At 33.5% G+C, this 19,204-nt stretch overlaps 2 protein-coding genes across 2 annotated transcripts; both read left to right on the top strand.

Annotated features, from left to right (window-relative positions):
- The first annotated feature begins 587 nt into the window (after positions 1-587).
- LOC105773535 (chaperone protein ClpB4, mitochondrial) lies at positions 588-6,370 on the top strand. Its single transcript, XM_012595519.2, has 10 exons — positions 588-912; positions 1,468-1,686; positions 1,790-2,024; positions 2,351-2,546; positions 3,058-3,112; positions 3,314-3,464; positions 3,691-3,999; positions 4,132-4,397; positions 4,487-5,416; positions 5,865-6,370. Exons 1-10 carry the CDS (start codon positions 667-669, stop codon positions 6,174-6,176), a joined length of 2,919 nt encoding a protein of 972 aa, XP_012450973.1. The 5' UTR covers positions 588-666; the 3' UTR covers positions 6,177-6,370.
- Positions 6,371-11,758: 5,388 nt separating this feature from the next.
- Positions 11,759-13,769, top strand: LOC105774058 (U-box domain-containing protein 45). Its single transcript, XM_012596381.2, has 2 exons — positions 11,759-12,564; positions 12,692-13,769. The coding sequence occupies exons 1-2, from the start codon at positions 11,948-11,950 to the stop codon at positions 13,602-13,604; spliced, it is 1,530 nt and encodes a 509-aa protein (XP_012451835.1). The 5' UTR covers positions 11,759-11,947; the 3' UTR covers positions 13,605-13,769.
- The last annotated feature ends 5,435 nt before the right edge of the window (positions 13,770-19,204 follow it).

The raw sequence follows: 19,204 nt of genomic DNA, 5'->3' as shown, positions 1-19,204 counted from the left end.
CAGAAAACGGCGTCGTTGGGCTTAGTTTTTTTGCGGCGCTTGATCAAAAAAGCCGCTAAAGCCCTCAGCATTAGCGGCGCTTTACTAAAAACGCCGCTAAACCCCCCGAAAGCTCAGAAAACGGCGTCGTTGGGCTTATTTAAAGCGCCGCTAATTCTTATTTTCAGCGGCGTTTTCTATTCAGCGCCGCTAATGATCGATCTTTAGCGGCGTTTGTTATTAAAACGCCACTAAAGACGTCGCTAAAAGCCTATTTTGGTGTAGTTAGTGTTGCTCTTAGCGAGGTTGAGGTGTTTTAGATTACGGTCTAGCGAGATTGTGGTGATGAAGATTGGATAAGCGATGTAACATGACTTTAATATAAGTTTTTAAGATTCAGTGATCAACACTTAATTTAAACCACGACTAAAATCGTCATTATTTTATAATAAGGAAGGAATTAATCTCTAAATTTTAATTTTAACAAAGTAGAGCGAATAACTTAAAGTAGACCAATGGAAAAATTGTAAGGAAAATCCCAACTCTTCTACAACCTTCTATTCCTTTCGCGCACATAGAGAATTCAAAGCCCGTCTTAACACCCCCGCGGCAAAAGAAAAAAAAACCAGTTCCAATACGAGAAAAAACCCAAACTAAATTTCAAAATCTCCCATTTTATCCTCAAAAATGGCCTCAAGAAGGCTAACAAGGTCCGCTTTTTCGGCCATTAAACCATCAAAAGCCTCAACTCCATACCTGTTTCGCGCTCGCGCCATCTCCGCCGCTGCTTGTACTTTGCGTAATTCCCTCATTTCGCCTCACCGGTCTCAAAATTTCAACGCAGTGGCGGCGAACAACGGCGGCTTCTTCTCTCTCACTCGCAGCTATCACTCTTCCCCTCCACGTTACTCTTCTGCCACTAGCCCTGCGCAGGTTTATATATTGTTTTTTGAACTTTTCATTTCTAATTATGAATTTCATTTCGGTTTTATTTACTTTGAGAGACACTCGAGTAATTGAACTGTTCTGTTTGTGTGTGTTTTTTTTAGCAAACTTTAGCTAAGGAAGGCATTTGGATTCAATTTCTGTGTATGTGTGTATAATTGTTTGCTTTCTTCATTTTAGTTTGGCTTAGAATAAGCACTTAGTTATCAATAATGTTAATTTAGCCGGCGTGATTTGACTTTATTGATCAATTACATTGTAGCGTCTTAACCATTGTTATGCTCATGTTAGCTATATCTGTATTCTTGGATATTTTCTTGTCGCAACAACCGATCAGAGTACAAATTTTATGAAATTTGGCTCAATTACATTGCAGTGGTTTCACCGTTGACATGCTCGTGTTAACTCTCTTTGTGTTCTCCGATATCAGATCAACCAATCAGAGTACAAGTTTTATGATATTTGGTTCGATTACATTGTAGTGGAATTATTGTTGTTATGCTCGTGTTAACTCTCTTTGTTTCCTTGGATATTTCTCATCAGATCAACCAATCAGATTACACTGATATGGCCTGGGAGGGCCTTGTTGGGGCTGTTCAAGCGGCAAAGGATAGCAAACAGCAAATGGTGGAATCTGAACACTTAATGAAAGCTCTTTTAGAACAAAAGGATGGGTTGGCTAGAAGGATTTTCACAAAAGCAGGGCTTGACAACACTTCTGTTCTGCAGGCTACCGATGACTTTATATCGAAGCAGCCTAAAGTATGTATTTTAATTGGTTATGTTTACTTCGTGAGTTTGCTTCAATGCTTTATTCTTTTTATATGATATTCGTGATATAGAGGCGTTTATTTCCCTCTGGCAGGTGATGGACACAAGTAACCCTATAATGGGATCAAATCTTAGCTCCCTTTTAGACAATTCTCGAAAGCATAAGAAAGAAATGGGAGATAATTTTGTTTCGGTGGAACATTTTGTCCTAGCATTTACCTCAGATAAGAGGTTTGGGCAGCAGTTGTTCAAGAACCTCCAGCTTAGTGAGCAGGCTTTGAAGGATGCCATTAAAGCTGTTCGTGGAAATCAGCGTGTAACTGATCAAAGTATTATGTTAACTTGAGTTTGCCCTTTTTTTTTTGGATTATAGTAGCATCATCTTATAGCAAAAATAACTAAGAAATTGATTGTGTATAAGGGAAAGTTAGAAAGTAGTTCTCACAGGTATGATTGAGCCAAATGCTATGATTTGAGTGATTTAGAACTTATGGGTGAAGGAATAAAAAATTATAAACCACTGACTAGATGCTAGTCAAGCTTTACATGAGGAAATTGAACATGTTCTTGTGAAACATAAGTTAATCTTTGTTAACTTATCGTACGATATCCTTGTATTACATTTTCTTAAATGTCCCTTTCTTGATGTGTGTAGATCCTGAAGGAAAATACGAGGCACTTGAAAAGTATGGGAATGACTTGACTGAGCTTGCTAGGCGTGGCAAACTAGATCCTGTTATTGGCCGTGATGATGAAATAAGGCGGTGTATCCAGATACTATCAAGACGAACAAAAAATAACCCTGTTATAATTGGTGAGCCTGGTGTGGGGAAAACAGCAATTGCTGAAGGGTATGTTTTCGAAGTATGTTGGGTTCTTGCGGTAATTCTTATGAGTAGAAAATTTTGTTCCATAGTTAGAACTTGTTAGGTGAGTTGCTTTTTTCCTTCTTGGGTATATATTTAGCATTTTATGATAGAGGATTACATGTATTAAGTTATTGGATTTTAAAGTAGCTACTTCAAGTTATCCATGGTCCTCTTTTTGCAGAAAATTTGGATATCCAGCTGTCGAGTAGTTCTTTACTGAGTTTTTCTAATTTTGCACTGCATGTTAAAAAATAGTATACTTAACAGAGAAGGTGCAGGAAAATATTAATTTAGTCCCTGTTCTTAACCAGAGTCGTACTACTTTCCTTTAAATTCTAATGATGCATTGACTGAGCTGGTATTATATGCCAGTGCTGCTAAGCATAAATTTCTAAGTTTCTTTTAGTCACATCTGTTGCTCAATTATGTGGGTGTGCATGAATACTTTGTGCGTGATCTTTTTGATAATGAAAATTTGTTTATTATGTTGCAGATTGGCTCAAAGGATTGTACGGGGAGATGTTCCCGAACCGCTGTTAAACCGAAAGGTAAGATTTTACAAAGAAGTTATCCATTTGAAATAGATACAAACATTTGAATATGGGTAGACATTTGCCTCTCTTGGATGAGCATGATGAACAAATAGTTGTAGAAAGAAACTTAACTGGCAGTTTTGTTGACTATCTAGTCGGAACGGGTTCAATCTTAATGTTCATCTAACATTGACATTATTTCCTTGTTTTCTTCAGTTGATCTCCCTAGACATGGGTTCCTTGTTGGCTGGTGCCAAGTTTCGTGGAGATTTTGAGGAAAGGTTGAAAGCTGTGCTGAAGGAAGTTACTGCTTCAAATGGCCAGATTATTTTATTCATTGATGAGATACACACGGTTGTTGGTGCAGGTTTGTGCCTTGCTTTTATTGCTTAAAATATATGATTTTTTTTTCTTGAACATTTATCACCGTTTCCTTTCAGAATTCATGTGTGCTAATGCACTAGTAGAACTTATACTGTTGCCCCTTGCTAGTTTTTGTATTGATTTGAACAGGTTTGGTTTCTAATTCTAAAGAAGTTATGGTTTATTATGGATACTAATGTGCTAAAGATGGTTTTTCCTAATTTGTTTAGGGGCTACTGGTGGTGCAATGGATGCTGGGAATTTGTTAAAGCCAATGCTGGGGAGAGGTGAGCTGCGATGCATAGGAGCTACTACATTGAATGAGTACAGGAAATACATTGAGAAGGATCCTGCACTTGAGCGCAGATTTCAACAAGTGTATTGTGGTCAGCCATCTGTTGAAGATACAGTATCAATTCTTCGAGGCTTGCGTGAACGCTATGAGCTACATCACGGTGTTAAAATATCTGACAGTGCTCTTGTTTCAGCGGCAGTTCTTGCAGACCGCTATATAACAGAACGTTTTCTGCCTGACAAAGGTAAAGCAGTGAGCAAAATAGGAAATTCTATAACTGCTGCATGGATTGATTTATGTTGATTATCTATCAACCTTAATATTTTGGGCAAATGAGCTTCTTAACAGCTCTAATTTAATTTCTTTTTTTTTTCAGCCATTGATCTTGTTGATGAAGCTGCCGCAAAGCTTAAGATGGAGATCACTTCTAAGCCCACAGAGTTGGACGAGATAGATAGAGCTGTTCTGAAGTTGGAGATGGAGAAGCTATCCCTTAAAAATGACACTGATAAAGCATCCAAAGAAAGGTTAAGCAAGCTGGAAAATGATTTGAACTCACTGAAACAGAAACAGAAAGAATTAACTGAACAGTGGGATCATGAGAAGGCTCTTATGACTAGAATCCGATCAGTGAAAGAAGAGGTAATTTTCATTTGTTCTCATTTCTGCTCTGTTAAATAACCTTCATATTTTTTTCTTAATCTCTGATTGCCCTTGTTTTATGTTTATAGATTGATAGAGTTAATCAAGAAATGGAAGCTGCTGAACGTGAGTATGATTTAAGTCGTGCTGCCGAGCTTAAATATGGAACTTTAATGTCTCTTCAACGCCAGTTAGAAGAGGCTGAAAAGAATCTTGCTGAGTTCCAAAAGTCTGGGAAGTCTTTGCTCCGTGAAGAGGTTACTGATCTTGATATTGCTGAAATTGTTAGCAAATGGACCGGCATACCTTTATCAAACCTCCAACAATCAGAAAGGGACAAGCTAGTCTTGCTGGAAAAGGAACTTCATAAGAGAATAATTGGTCAAGATATTGCAGTAAAATCGGTAGCCGATGCAATCAGACGCTCGAGGGCAGGATTATCTGACCCAAATCGTCCAATAGCTAGTTTCATGTTCATGGGCCCCACTGGTGTTGGCAAAACTGAGCTTGCAAAGGCTCTAGCTGGTTTCCTTTTCAATACAGAAAATGCTCTGGTCAGAATTGATATGAGTGAGTACATGGAAAAGCATGCAGTTTCACGCTTGGTAGGGGCACCACCGGGCTATGTTGGTTATGAAGAGGGCGGACAACTCACTGAAGTTGTTCGTAGAAGGCCCTATTCTGTAGTTCTTTTTGATGAAATTGAGAAAGCTCATCATGACGTATTCAATATTTTGCTACAGCTATTGGATGATGGAAGGATAACTGACTCTCAGGGAAGGACTGTTAGTTTTACAAATTGTGTAGTAATAATGACTTCAAATATCGGCTCTCACTACATTTTGGAAACTCTCCAGTCTACATATGACAGCAAGGATGCTGTTTACAATGTGATGAAAAAACAGGTGGTTGAGTTGGCAAGACAGACTTTCCGCCCGGAGTTCATGAACCGGATCGATGAGTATATTGTTTTCCAGCCTCTTGACTCCAAAGAAATCAGTAAAATAGTTGAGTTACAGGTGATTAATCTTTGCAACCTTTCCTCCGTCTTTGATATTTGCCTCCTTCAATTTTTTTTCTTCATGAGGGATATGCTAAGACTAAAATATTACTATATTAGTAATTAACTTTGACCTAGTATCATTGGAACTTGGAAGCCTTGGAATAGTGAATACTAGATAAGATCTTTACTTTAGGTTCTTTTCAAATTAGAGGGAGCAGTTGATCTGGTTAACTTTTTTTTTTTTAAATCTGACTTAACTGATCAACATTATATTTTAACCGATCTAACTGAACCGACTTTACGTGTATATCAATCAGAGCTTGCCCCAAAAGCACTTGCTAGAAAAATTATCAAAGAGGAGGGAAGTTAATATCAATGAATTGGTTATACTGTTATTGTATGTTATTTACTCGAGGTAGATACAGTTAAGGATTAAAGAGGTTTATTATCTCCCTTGTTTCCAGATGGTGCGGTTAAAAGATAGACTGCGACAGAAGAAAATCTATCTGCACTACACAAAGGAAGCTGTTGAACTTCTGGGGACACTGGGATTTGACCCTAACTTTGGAGCAAGGCCAGTTAAGAGGGTGATACAACAATTAGTGGAGAACGAAGTTGCAATGGGAGTGTTGAGAGGAGATTTCAAGGAGGAAGACTCGATCATTGTTGATGCGGAGTCCTTGCCGTCAGTGAAGGACCTTCCCCCCCAAGATAAGTTATGCATTAAGAAATTGGAGAGCAGTTCTCCATTAGATGTTATGGTTGCAAATGATTAGCGTTGCCTTTTGGAGATGTTTATCATTCGTACATATACAAGCAGTTTTAGGTTAAATAATGTTATACTTGATTTGAGTTCCTTTCCACATTTCAAAGTCAAAACAAAGATATTGTGATGAATCAGGGGTACTCGAACCCTTTTTCATAGCATTCCACTTTATTTATATATAAAAAGAAACCTTATAGTTTCTCATATTTATTTTCATGTAAATTTCATTTTTAAAATTTTGGATCATTTTGAAGTCTTTTCGGGTTCAAAATAGTTTTGGGTTATTACGATTTTTGATTTTATTTTGGATGAGTTATTTGAGTTCTAGTGATTTTAGGTTTGAATGATTTCATATTCGAGTTAGTTTTGTGTTCACGTCATTTTAAAGCAAGTCGATTTGGGTTTGAGTTGTCAAATCAAGTTGGGTTGAATTTGAATTTGAATTTGAGTTAATTTAATGCAAGTCAATTTGGGTTTAGGGTTTGTCAATTTTATATAGCCAAATCAAAATCAAGTTGAGTTGGTTTGAGTTTGACTCGGTGTGAGCTTTATCAAGCCAAATTTGGATGAATTTAAGTTAATCAAATCAAATTATCGGAATTACTAGTCTAATTCATGACATTTGAGTCTCGACACCCCGAAAGAAAAAAGCGCATTGACAGTTACCGTTGCTAAAACTGGGCGGATGGAGGCAAGTACTTTATATTTGTTTATTTACTTTTCCAGTCTTTGCAATGTATGTGTTCCTTCCCATCCTACCGTATAATTATTGAATTTTATTGAGGAATGTCTGTTTCCCATCACCTTCCCAACCTAAGAACTTACACAATCAATCAAGGCATGGAAAGAGAATAGACAGTTTGAGTTATCCCAAGTGGTGCAGTGGGGCCTGAGCTCTTCCTTAAATTGGAGGAAGCTTTTTTGATGAGGTGAGCTGGAGGGCACTGATGAGACTGCCGTGACGTCCCTCCTTGTCTTTGGTATCCAATTTCAACATATTTGAATTTTTATTCCTAATCTATATGGATTTGACAGATATGCTCTACCAAAACAACATTATCGTTAATTAGTTGGTTAATTTTTATGTTTAAACTTTATGTAATTTGTTGTTATAATCTTCATGAGGTAGTAATTAACAATACTAAAATTTTGAATAGAAGGGGTAATGATTATAAATACAAACGATTCATTTTCTTCAAATTAAAGAAGAGAGTAAAAATATAATTAAGTGAAAAGATAAAGATTAAAGAGGAGGTTGTTTTGTTTTCACGTCGTAGTTCTGTTGCAATACCTAATATTTGGAATAAAATTTTAAAAGACTCAATACTAAAATTTCTATCGTTTTCATGTTTCATTTGTTGGTTTCATTCACTCTTTATAAAACAAAAAATGGTCGATGCTAGATCCCAAGAAAAAAAAACATGAAGGCCCTAAAACTACTGTACTCATTTTTTTTAAAAAAAATCATTTTGGAATTCCAACAGTCCAAGCTTTTCATTTCTGGCCTTTATGATTCTATGAGCATCGAGGCTCCATTTTGAAATTTCAACAGTGAGAACCGAAATCAGGGTGAGGAGAAACCAATTTATCTATTGGTCGACCACATAGATCAAATCTACGATAGTTGGGGATTTCGACTTCATGAGATATGAGGCTTTTTTGACAAAGTCTAATCCGAATGCAGAAAATGGCATGTTTTAGTGTGCTTCTTCGCCAGAGAAGACGTTGGCACAGTGGTGAGCTGACTACGACCTTGAGAAAGCTTAGGTTTTCTTTTTCTTCTTAGAAACAAAAAGGGGGGAATGAAATGTAAAACAAAATCACAACTTTTTTAAACGGGCCTCAGGTCTGGGCTGGGCCCAACTAAAAATTCATGTCTATTTGCTAGGCCTGGGTCTGGTCCAACCTGAAAATGAGTCAAAAATTTTACCCAAGCTCAATCCGGATAAAAATGCTAAAACTCGAGCCCAACCCGGCCTGTCCGTATTAATTTTTTATATTTTTAATATAATTTTTAAATATATATAATACATCAAAAATACTAAAAACATCAAAATAAATATGTATAGTTAAATAACTAAGATAGATGCAACTTAACAAGCAAATGTCTCTAAAATATTAACAAAATTAACAATAAAACAAGTTTTATACAATATCCAAACAATAACAATAAAATAATAGCAACATAATAGTAAAATGGTAGCAAAATAGGAAGAAAATAATAATAAAATAGCATTAAAAACAAAACAAAAAAAAGCAAATTCTTTTTGTCATTTAGTGAATTCGAGCCGGGTCTGGCCCGGGCCAAAAATGCCTTACCCAACGCCCAACCTATTTTTTAAATGGGTCTTATTTTTTTGTCCAAGCTCATTTTTCGGGCTTATATTTTTGCTCAAACCCTTCCACATTTCGGGCCGGGTCGGGTGGTCCGACCCATGAACAGGTATAATGAAGAAGACTTGCACAGATTTAGTTTTTCTTTTTTTTCAACATTAACAACACCATGTTTAAGTTGGGTAAAAAACAACCTAAAGTCGAAAAGAGATAATCAATGTCTTTAGATTATTGCTTAGAACAAGTTTATTGCATTTGAAGTTGTGCTTGAGGGTAGGAAGGATTGGGGATATATAGGTAGGGATGAGGTCTTAGAAACCAGTAGGTGGAAAGTCATATCAACAGCTTTACAACCAAATCCTAGCTCAATGGCGCGATGATGGAGGATACAGAATCAAGGAGTTCAGAGTAAGTAATTGGTGCTAGTGGCCATGGGCGAAGGCGGTTGCCTAGCGCTTGCCAAATTTGACGAGGACTATGGAGTAAGGCCAAATGTATATTAAAATTTATTTTTCATTATTTTTTTAAAAAAAAAAGGAGAAGTTTAAATTTAATTTAAGTCTTGTGTGGATTTTTAAAAGCATTATTTTAATAAAAATTTCATGTAAGAAAATGGAAATTCATTTATTTATTATTTTGTATGTATTTTTATAAAATCTTATATACTTTTCTAAAAATGAAATTTTAAATATTTTATTTTTAATTTAAGTTTGAATTTGTAAGAAGTAAAATTAATTTGAGAATGTGTAAAGTTTATAGCTAATTTTGTTGGATTTTAAAAATTAGACCTAAATTGATAGAGCACTGTGAATATTTGAGGATGAAATTTGTTATTATGCCAATAAAAAAAGCTATCGGTGAGTGGCTAAAATATTAAATTTCGATGACGTTAGTGACTAAAATAAAAATTTTAAATATAGATAATCAAAATAGAAACACGCTAATAGTTGGGTAACTATTTTTATAATTTACCCTAAAATATTGTTTCCTTAAAAGATTTTGGTTAAAATATGTTATAAGTCCTTATATTCTTGGTAAATTTAGAATTTAGTCCTTATATTTTTATTTTTAAGAATTTAATCCATCTATTTTCAAACTTCAAAATTCAGGTCTAATTGTTAAAGTTACTTTGTAATGTTCAAGTTCATTATAATGTCATTTTTTAGTTACATTACTACCAAGTGAATTTTATTTTCAAAATGTCACACCGACAAATTTAACAATGTTAACAATTGGACCTCAATTTTGAAATCTAAAAATAAATGGATTAATTTTTGAAAATAAAAGTATATGAACTAAATTCCAAATTTGTGAATAGTACAAAGAATTATAGTATAATTTAACCATTTTTTCTCTTTTCTTATATAAAAGCCAACATTTTAAAAATTGATAGTCAAATCTATCAAATCATTGATTTTTATTTAATTGATTCGATTGCAAATAATATATTTTGTTATAATAAATTAAAGTGGTTTTGAATAAAAGTTAAGCGAACAAATTGATAAAATCAAGTTGAAATGGTTTCAATTAAATCAAACATTTTTAATTATGTTTTAACTGTTTTCAAACAAGTTAGTATTGCTCCAGGACAAAAAGTATTGATACTTTTTATCAAAGTATCGATAGTTTTCAAGATATCGATACTCATTCTAAAATCGATACCAAATTGACATTTTGTTTTCAATTTTCACAAAAAAGTATCTATACCTTTTACCAGATATCGGTAAATTGCCTTTGGTATCGTTGTAAACTAGATTTAACAACCATTGAATCAAGCATTAAATGCTAGTAGTATCGATACTCGTAGAAAAAGTATCGATATCTTTTGTTGCAGGTGAATTTAATGATCTGGTATTTTCATCCCAACGACTCTATTCACTCTCACAACAACCACAACAGTTGGAAATCGATTAGAGGGTATAAATATCATCTTCCAAAGGTTTAGCAACAACAAGAGACATGTGCAAAGCTTGAATATCAATAAAAACAACCTAAGAGTTTAATTCTTTCATACATTTTCTTGTAAACACTTGTGAACTTTCATTGTATTCATTTATTTCAAGTGTTCTTTGTATTAGTGCTTAATTGGCAAACATTCTAATCTTGTAAGGATTACTTCTTAGTTTGCTTATTTGTTCTCTTTGAGATATGATTAATTCTTAAGGTTTGAGTAGAAACCTTATTAAAGGAATGCAATCTTAAGATTTTGGGTCATAAATCTTAAGGGAGTTGTAAGGTTAAATCTTATCCTCAAAGGTTACCAAATTAGTGAATTTGAAAAAAATTCTTAGTTGTGAAGAGCTAAGATAGTGGAGTAGGCAATTGGGGCCGAACCACCATAAATCATTGTGTTATTTATTGCATATTTTTCATTACTTCCACCACATTTTCTCAAAGGCCAATTCAATTTCCCTATCGACAATTTTAAGTTGATACTTCCAAGCTAACAATAACTAAATAAATAAAAGTATGTGATAATAATTATTTTTACAATTTACATGACAAAGTGTAAAAAAGTTATACATTCTCTTTCCTATTTGAGGCTTTTTTTTTTCAAAAGTAAATTTATTAATTTATTCAATGAATGAAATTATATAATTCAGGAAAAAAATAACAAACACTCATCGTAAATGGTGAAAGATAAGCTCCATCAACACAACAAAGGTTTTAGCCTTAGTACCAATAGAACATCATAACACGTTGGCAATTGACTTTGTCACAAGTCAAGCGCAACATATCTGAAGTGATTGCAAGCACTTAATATAATAAGAAAATCAACTCCGGAGCGGTAAGCAAAACTAGAGAGACGACAATAAAATCATCTCTAAGATCACTTGTAAAACTAAAGTTACATGCATAAGCAATACTAAAAAAAGTGCTATAAGAGCAGACAAAAACTTCTAAAATTAAAAATTTATTAAGGAAAAATAAACATATAAAACTTAAGACAACACGAATTCAATCATTTATTGTTCTAAAATACTCTCAAAATATAAACATATTAAGAAGCTGACGAAGAGCTACCCACTTTTAAAGAAAAAATATTGGTGGCCGATGGAGTTTTAGTAAACGACAACAAAATACTCACAAAATAGATCAACAAAGTGAAAAGAGAGAAGACACGTGGAGTCATAGTTCACTTAAAATTTCAATATGTGGGAGATAAAACAATTTTCTCTAAAATATCAGATTATAATAGATTTATAAAATTATAGTATTTTAAATATTCTAAAATAATGAAACTCTCTCTCCTCTGAATACTCTTAAATCTTAATACCCTCTCTGTCTCCATCTCTTCACTTCATTTCTATATTTGATGTCTAAAAAGATGTGAATAAATTATTAGTAATAAAACAGAGTGTCATGAATGTGAAGACGAAGGAAAACCTCTCCCTTCTCTTCCCTCTTAAACCCATACCTTCCTTCTTTCTTCTTCACTGAAGATCAATGGCCAAGTATCACCGCAACGACGTCGGATCCGTCGTCCTCGGTCGCCCTTCCCCCACCACCTCCGGCAACCACTTCGGACTATGTACATCCTTCTCCGCCGCCTCATTCCGAAGAAAAATCTTGGACGCCATGAGCTGCGGCTCCAGTTCTCGCCACCGTCAACAGCTCATGCAGGAAATGATCTACGACGCCGTCCGCCCTCCTCCTCCCCCTCCCACCAGCACCACCACAATACGTTCTGTATTAAAACAGTCCAACGAACCCATAAAAACAAAAAGGCCTGTGAAAAACTCCATCAACAATGGCAAACCAGACAAGCTAGCCGATCTCTTGAACTTAGAGGAAGCGGAAAGTGATGCTGAGACTACGAAAAAAGTGCAAGCTTTGGAGGGGTTGAAGCGCTTGGTTAAGGAATTGCAAATGGAAAAAGAAGAAAACAAAAGAGCAGCTGCCAGTAGAGTGAGATTGCTCACTAAAGATGACCCAGAAAGCAGAGTAACTTTAGCCATGCTAGGAACTATCCCCCCATTGGTTGCAATGCTTGATTTTGAGGATTCTAATTCACAGATCGCTGCTCTCTATGCCTTGCTTAATCTAGGAATCGGAAATGACCAGTGAGTTCCCCAAAATTTCCCATTTTTTAAAAACAAATCCATCTCTCTTTTTTGTGTGTGTGTCAAAAACTGGGTTTATGTTTGTTTATATTAATGTATAGCTATTGTTTGAAAACCCCTTTTTCAGGAACAAAGCAGCCATTGTTAAAGCAGGGGCAGTGCATAAGATGCTAAAGCTTATAGAGTCCCCTAATGAGCCAAGCCAAGCTGTTTCAGACGCCATAGTAGCAAATTTCCTTGGCTTGAGTGCCTTGGATTCAAATAAGCCTATCATTGGATCTTCAGGGGCTATCCCTTTCTTGGTGAAAACCCTAAAGATATTGGATAAGCAAAGTGGGTGTCAAGCAAGGCATGATGCTCTTAGAGCGCTTTACAATCTATCCATCTCCCCATCAAACATTCCCTTCATTATGGAGTCTGATTTGATACCCTTTTTAGTGAATGCCTTGGGGGACATGGATGTTAGTGAAAGGGTTCTTTCGATATTGAGCAATGTAGTGTCCACTCCAGAAGGTAGAAAAGGGATTAGCATTGCCCCAGAAGCATTCCCAATTTTGGTTGATGTGTTGAATTGGACTGATTCCCCAGGGTGTCAAGAGAAAGCATCATACATTCTCATGGTGATGGCACATAAGGCATATAGAGACAGGCAAGCCATGATTGAAGCAGGCATCGTTTCATCACTGCTTGAATTGACACTTTTAGGTAGCATGTTAGCACAAAAGAGAGCTTCTAGGATTTTGGAGGTATTGAGAGTGGATAAAGGGAAGCAAGTTTCGGGTAACTTAGGCGGGAATACAAGTGCAGCAGTGTCTGCTCCAATTTACGGGTCATCGGCAAATCAATACGGAAAAGATTGCTTGGTGGAAGAAGGGATGATGAGTGAGGAGAAGAAAGCTGTTAAACTATTGGTCCAACAAAGTTTGCAGAACAATATGAAGAGAATTGTGAATAGAGCCAATTTGCCTCAAGATTTTGTTCCATCAGAACATCTCAAGTCCCTCACGGCTAGCTCAACTTCAAAGAGCTTACCCTTTTGAACCAAAAATGGAGTTACCCATGCCGATTTCCATCCAATGTAGGAGGAGATAGCTGTTAGTTACTTTTGTAGCTGTTGTCAGTGTATGATATATAGCCGTTGTCAATATTCCATCATTGTACTTTCATAATTAACCTTTTGTAGAAAATTGCTGCTTCATTTGACATTTTGGTGTGTGGTTGATTACCCCATTTTGCCTTTTTTTCATTTTGGCTCAGTGCAATGCTTCAAATTCATCCATGTCTCATCTGCTGCATTTCTAACCATACTAAAAGAGTAGTGACCAACAATGTATTCATGAATGGTTTTTATTTTACGGTTCAGGAATGTCTCTCTTAATAATGTTGCCAATAATGTCGCCCCTTAAAGCCTATTAGCTAGATTTAATGTTATCTCCATCTCGGTCCCTATCTGCCTACAATCAAGGGGTCACTTGCATTCAAACCCCAACGGTACACTTTTGTCCAATGCCTTATTGCCTACTACTACCATTCCATTTATTTATTTATTTTCCATCACTAGCAGCTGTCAAGAAAACAAGTGTGGGTCATTTTCATCTTCATACAGAAATTCACAGTAATTCCCCATCTGAGAATCTCTTTCCCCCACTTACTAAACATTTCTTATTTTGAAATTTTTAATCCAACTTCTGATCATTTCATTGACAATCTCTGGATTTACAGAGTGGAATTTGCTTTTGTAGTGGAAACGTGTGGACTTGTTAAAACCCCTTTTCTTTATTTCTTTAAACTATTGAATTATTTAATCTTTTTTCTTCATTGAGCTTGTTTACTGAGCTATACATGCATATTATATTACATTACATTATTTAACTACAAATATATAATTCAAATTACAGATTAAGAGGAGGGTTTAAGAAGCAAATTGCCAAATGGTGACAAAAGGAAGAAGAATCTGAATCTGAATAACGGGTTACAATAGTCAGCTCACTGTTGACTCTTGCTTTGGTGTATTTAAGCCTTTTCTAAATGATGATGTGATTTTCACGTGGTCACAAAGTTGAAATATTCCAATATTAATGATATATATACGCATAAGGGTTGGGTATTCATATAGGGTTTGCAATTATCTCTTTTAATAATATTGCTTTCAAAATTTGAAATACTACTTCTGTTCAAAAGTCTAAGGTAAGTCGACACCATATATTATAGCCAGAAAAAAAAGCAATAGGTTGGTCATTAATGTGAAGAATGGGTAATGATTGATGACACTACAAGCTATTCTTCTAGGTAGATTTCATCAGAGATTGGGAATTTTTTTTATTTTATGATTAGGGATTATGGATTTTAGCCTGTTTGGTGGGAGATTCATTAGCACATCAACAGCAAATTAAAAACTATATAGATGAGTTATTCTTTTGCACTGCAACCATGCCAGCTTTTTCTCTAAAACATAACGGTAAGAAACAATGATAGATGGTCAGAGAGTACGCGAGCCCTGGGGCTGTTTTTTTTTCCCAAACTCTCCCAATTCGGATCCAACTTTTTTCGTTACAAAATTTGAACAAAAACTTCTATTTACTAAGGTTTAATATATATATATACATATATATATATAGGTTGTGGGGAGGTTGTTGGGTAGAAATGCCATAAAAATTTGGTTTTATTTTATCTATGAATTTGCTTGATAGCCATAAAAGCACCCAAGAATGCAAAATGAATGAAATAAAATAGTTGATTATCCACTGATGAACCCCACCACCTACAAGCCCTCCACCATTGCAGTTCCTTCTCACTTTATTAGTTATACTATAATCCCACTTACTGCCCCTTTTGCTTACTCAACTCTCGAGCAATGCTTGCTAGTTGCTAGTTATAGGATAATCACACTTATAGTATGAAATTAGGTGTGGAAATTGCCATTATTTGTCACCTTAATTTTTTTTTTCCTTTTGCCTTAGTGTAATTTTTTTAAGTCTCACAAATTAGATTGATTTTAATATTTATATTTTTTTCCATTTTAACATCTAAATTTGACAATTAAATTTATTTTGATTCCTAAACTTGATAAATATAATAGTTGGATGACGTGGCATTTTAATATTGTACCACGTCAATACTTGAAAATAAAAAATTTAGGTGATGATGCAATACAATCTCAATGTACCATGTCATTAAATATGGATGGAATCCAAATTTAAAGACCAAAATAGAAAAAAAATACAAATATCAAAGAAAACTTAAGTTGGGGCATCCACTATTTCTATGAACAATACATATGTTGAAATATATTGATAAGCAGGAAGAGAGTGATTTTCCAATTATATCCCTCAATTATTAATGGAAAAATGCCCTAATGAGGAAGAGAGGTGCACATGTTGTTCAACCTCCAACATGGGCTGTTTTGTTTTGAGTCCAAAATATATATTAATTAAGTTTTTTAGTTGGAGCACATGCTTTCCTCTTTCACATTATCAAATGCCCAATGCAACTTTTCCTATAGGAATGGACCACACACATCTTACAAACCTATCTTTTATTGATAGTACCATTTTCCACAAAACACGTATGTTACATTTCTCCAAATACTTAGGATAGCGCTAATTTCATTATAAATTTTCTCATTCATTCTATTTGTTATACGAGGGTTGCAAGTACCTAAACAAATTTAATACCATACTTTTTTACTTGTTTATATGCTTTTTTCTTTTTAATTACCTTTTAGAAATTTTAACACACTCATGTGTAAACCGTAGATTTAAAATTTACATATATGTTTAAAAATAATTATAATTAATAATGAAATTTATGATTTGAAATTATTTAATTATAATAACACTGTATGATATTAAAATAAAAAAATAGATTAATTGTGAGTAAAATGAAATTTAAACACATAAATAAATAAGATAACAATACTAAATGTACTACAATTGTTTATCATGGCGTTGTCATCAATTGTGAGTTAGGGTGGATTTGGATGGGCAGTGGAGTGCGGTGCGATGCGTTTAGCTTACTTTTTGTCTCATGCTACAATATATTATCTCACTGCTACCACTGCTTTTACACTAACCGCAGGTAGATGCACCACCCATCCAAACTCACCCTTAGTGTCAAGTGACTTGTGACACCAACTCAATTAACAACATTATTAATATATATACAATTCATGGGGGTAATAAAGTGCGCATAATAAACTTAAAATGTTTAAGTAAATCAAAATAAAACTTTGGTTGAATAGTAAATTTAAAGCTTTTTCAATGTAATAATTGACATGGGTTCAAATCTCACTATATATATATATATATATATATATATATATATATATATATATATTTATTTATTGTTTTTAATTAAAAAGATTAAAGTACTCTCGAATGATATAACTTATTTTAAATATGAAAAGTCATTTTTATAATTTTTCTAATTGAATTTATCCCCGATTGATTTGTGACATCAACTTAGCCAGAAATTTTATTAACATTATAGATACTTGCTCGAAAAGGATGTTACGCCCCCTAAGTTTAGTCATACTTGCCACAACATGAGTTTTCAACAAGAACGGTGCTAGTTAACTTATGATCTAGTCAAGAGCTATAGGTATTTTTTAAAAATTAGTTTTTCAAACTTTAAAATGTTTGGATTGAATCGACAAGTTTAAAATAAAATTATTATATGGTATACAATTAATGGAGTTATGCATCCGAGTTATTTATTTATTTTATTTATTTTAATATTAGATAAAAAAACAAATTACATTTTCTTAACTGTTTTTGGAATTAAAATTTTAGTACTAATGTATCAAATAACTATCGTTTAAAACATTATATTAATAAGGTTTTTTGTTACATGAAAACTTGAATGCTTTTTAATGATGTATGGATTAATAAATATTTTTAAATATATCAAATCCAAATTAGAATTTTGGTTTAATTTATGAAACCTCTTAATTAAAATTCAATTCAAACATTTTTTTTCATTTTAGAGATAAATTTAGCATTTAGCCCACATTTTGAACTCAAAAAGAGAGTTATAATCAGGCCTAGTGGGTTAGTCTTGCTTAAATTCCTTCTTTAGGGATAAATTTTATTATGTTTTATACATTATATTTTATTTATGTTAATTCTAATTCTAGTTCATCGTATTATTTGTATTTTGTATTGTATTTATACTTGTATATGTACTTGAAAAGGTTAAAATTTTCTAGTAGTCCCTCTACCAAGCGTAAGGTATGTATTTAGTCCTTGTAACTTAATTTGATCAATTTCAATCTGGACTTTTAAATTTTAAAATTTCAATCTTTACCAAATGGTACCTATTAAATTCATTAAGTTCTTCTAATTACAAAATTTGGTGCGACAAACATATTATCCCATGTCTAATATCATATCAACTTATTATTTCCATGTATTACTAAAAAAATCAATTAATGGATTTACTTATTGTTGTTTCTATCCGGACAAAAATTTTAAAATTGAAAAATATAACAACTAAAATGATCCAATTGAAGAACATGAACTAAATCTACAACTTTACGCATAGTACATAATTAATAGTAAAATTTAATCAAATAGATTTAATCGCTATCGTTTGGTTGAGACTAAAATTTTAAAATTTGAAAAATACAAGGATTAAAATTGACAAGTTTAAAAAAGAATATAAAAAACTAAAATTAATAAAATAAAATTACTACTAATAGAATTTACTCTACTTATAACTTACTTGAAAAAAAGGGGTGATACGTTTTTTTATTATTATCAATATTATAAAAATCAAAATAAGGTTGGATACATGATGAATCCGTAGGCATCCCAATACAAGCTGAAGGTTCCGTACAAAAACACAAAAGATCTCTATTACAAAAAAGTGTCATGATCATCCTGTTGAAAGCAGCTAAGCGGTCCGCACACTCGTTCCCCTCCCTAGTCAGATGTTAATGTTGAGTTTTAGCCACCAGCCTCGTCGGCATAAAGCCCAGCTTGGAATCACCTTACCAATCCACCCACAAAGCCCAAAAAGCTTAAAAGTTACCAACTTATACACTAATTCTAATCCACTAACTAATTTCCATGTTTTAATTTGATTTTTCAATTTTAAAATACATACACGAGTGTATTTTATACTTTATGGCTCTTGCTATTATAGATGAAAAGCTGCAATGGAGGGTAAAAATAAAACACAAATTATGAAACGTTGACTATTATAATGAAACGTTGTTATAGATAATTATTGTTATGAAGAGTGTTGATTGTATCAATTATATCATTTTGTCAACTTATTAGTTTGAACATTAAATATTAGGCTTTAATTGTCCCTATACTGAAATTTTAAAATTTAAAAAGTATAAGGAATAAAATGACCAAAGTAAAGTACAAAGATTAAATCAATAACTTTCATAAAGTACAAAGACTAACATCATAATTTAACCTTAAATATTAAGGTCCGTTTGTTTACATGTAAAAAGTTTTACGAAAAATGTTTTCTACATTTTCCTATGTTTGTTTCACAGAAAATGACTTACAGGTCAACGTAAAATAAGCCATTTTTCCTGTAAAATGACTTATACTTTTAAAAAGCATAAGTCATTTTTCGGAAAAGAGCTCCTCTATAAATAATTTTATTTTTATATAAAAATTAACTT

This window comes from Gossypium raimondii, chromosome 6, assembly GCF_025698545.1.
Source record: "Gossypium raimondii isolate GPD5lz chromosome 6, ASM2569854v1, whole genome shotgun sequence".
Lineage (NCBI taxonomy): Eukaryota > Viridiplantae > Streptophyta > Magnoliopsida > Malvales > Malvaceae > Gossypium > Gossypium raimondii.
Note: the sequence above shows the minus strand (reverse complement) of the source record. Positions and strands in the feature narration are given on the sequence as shown.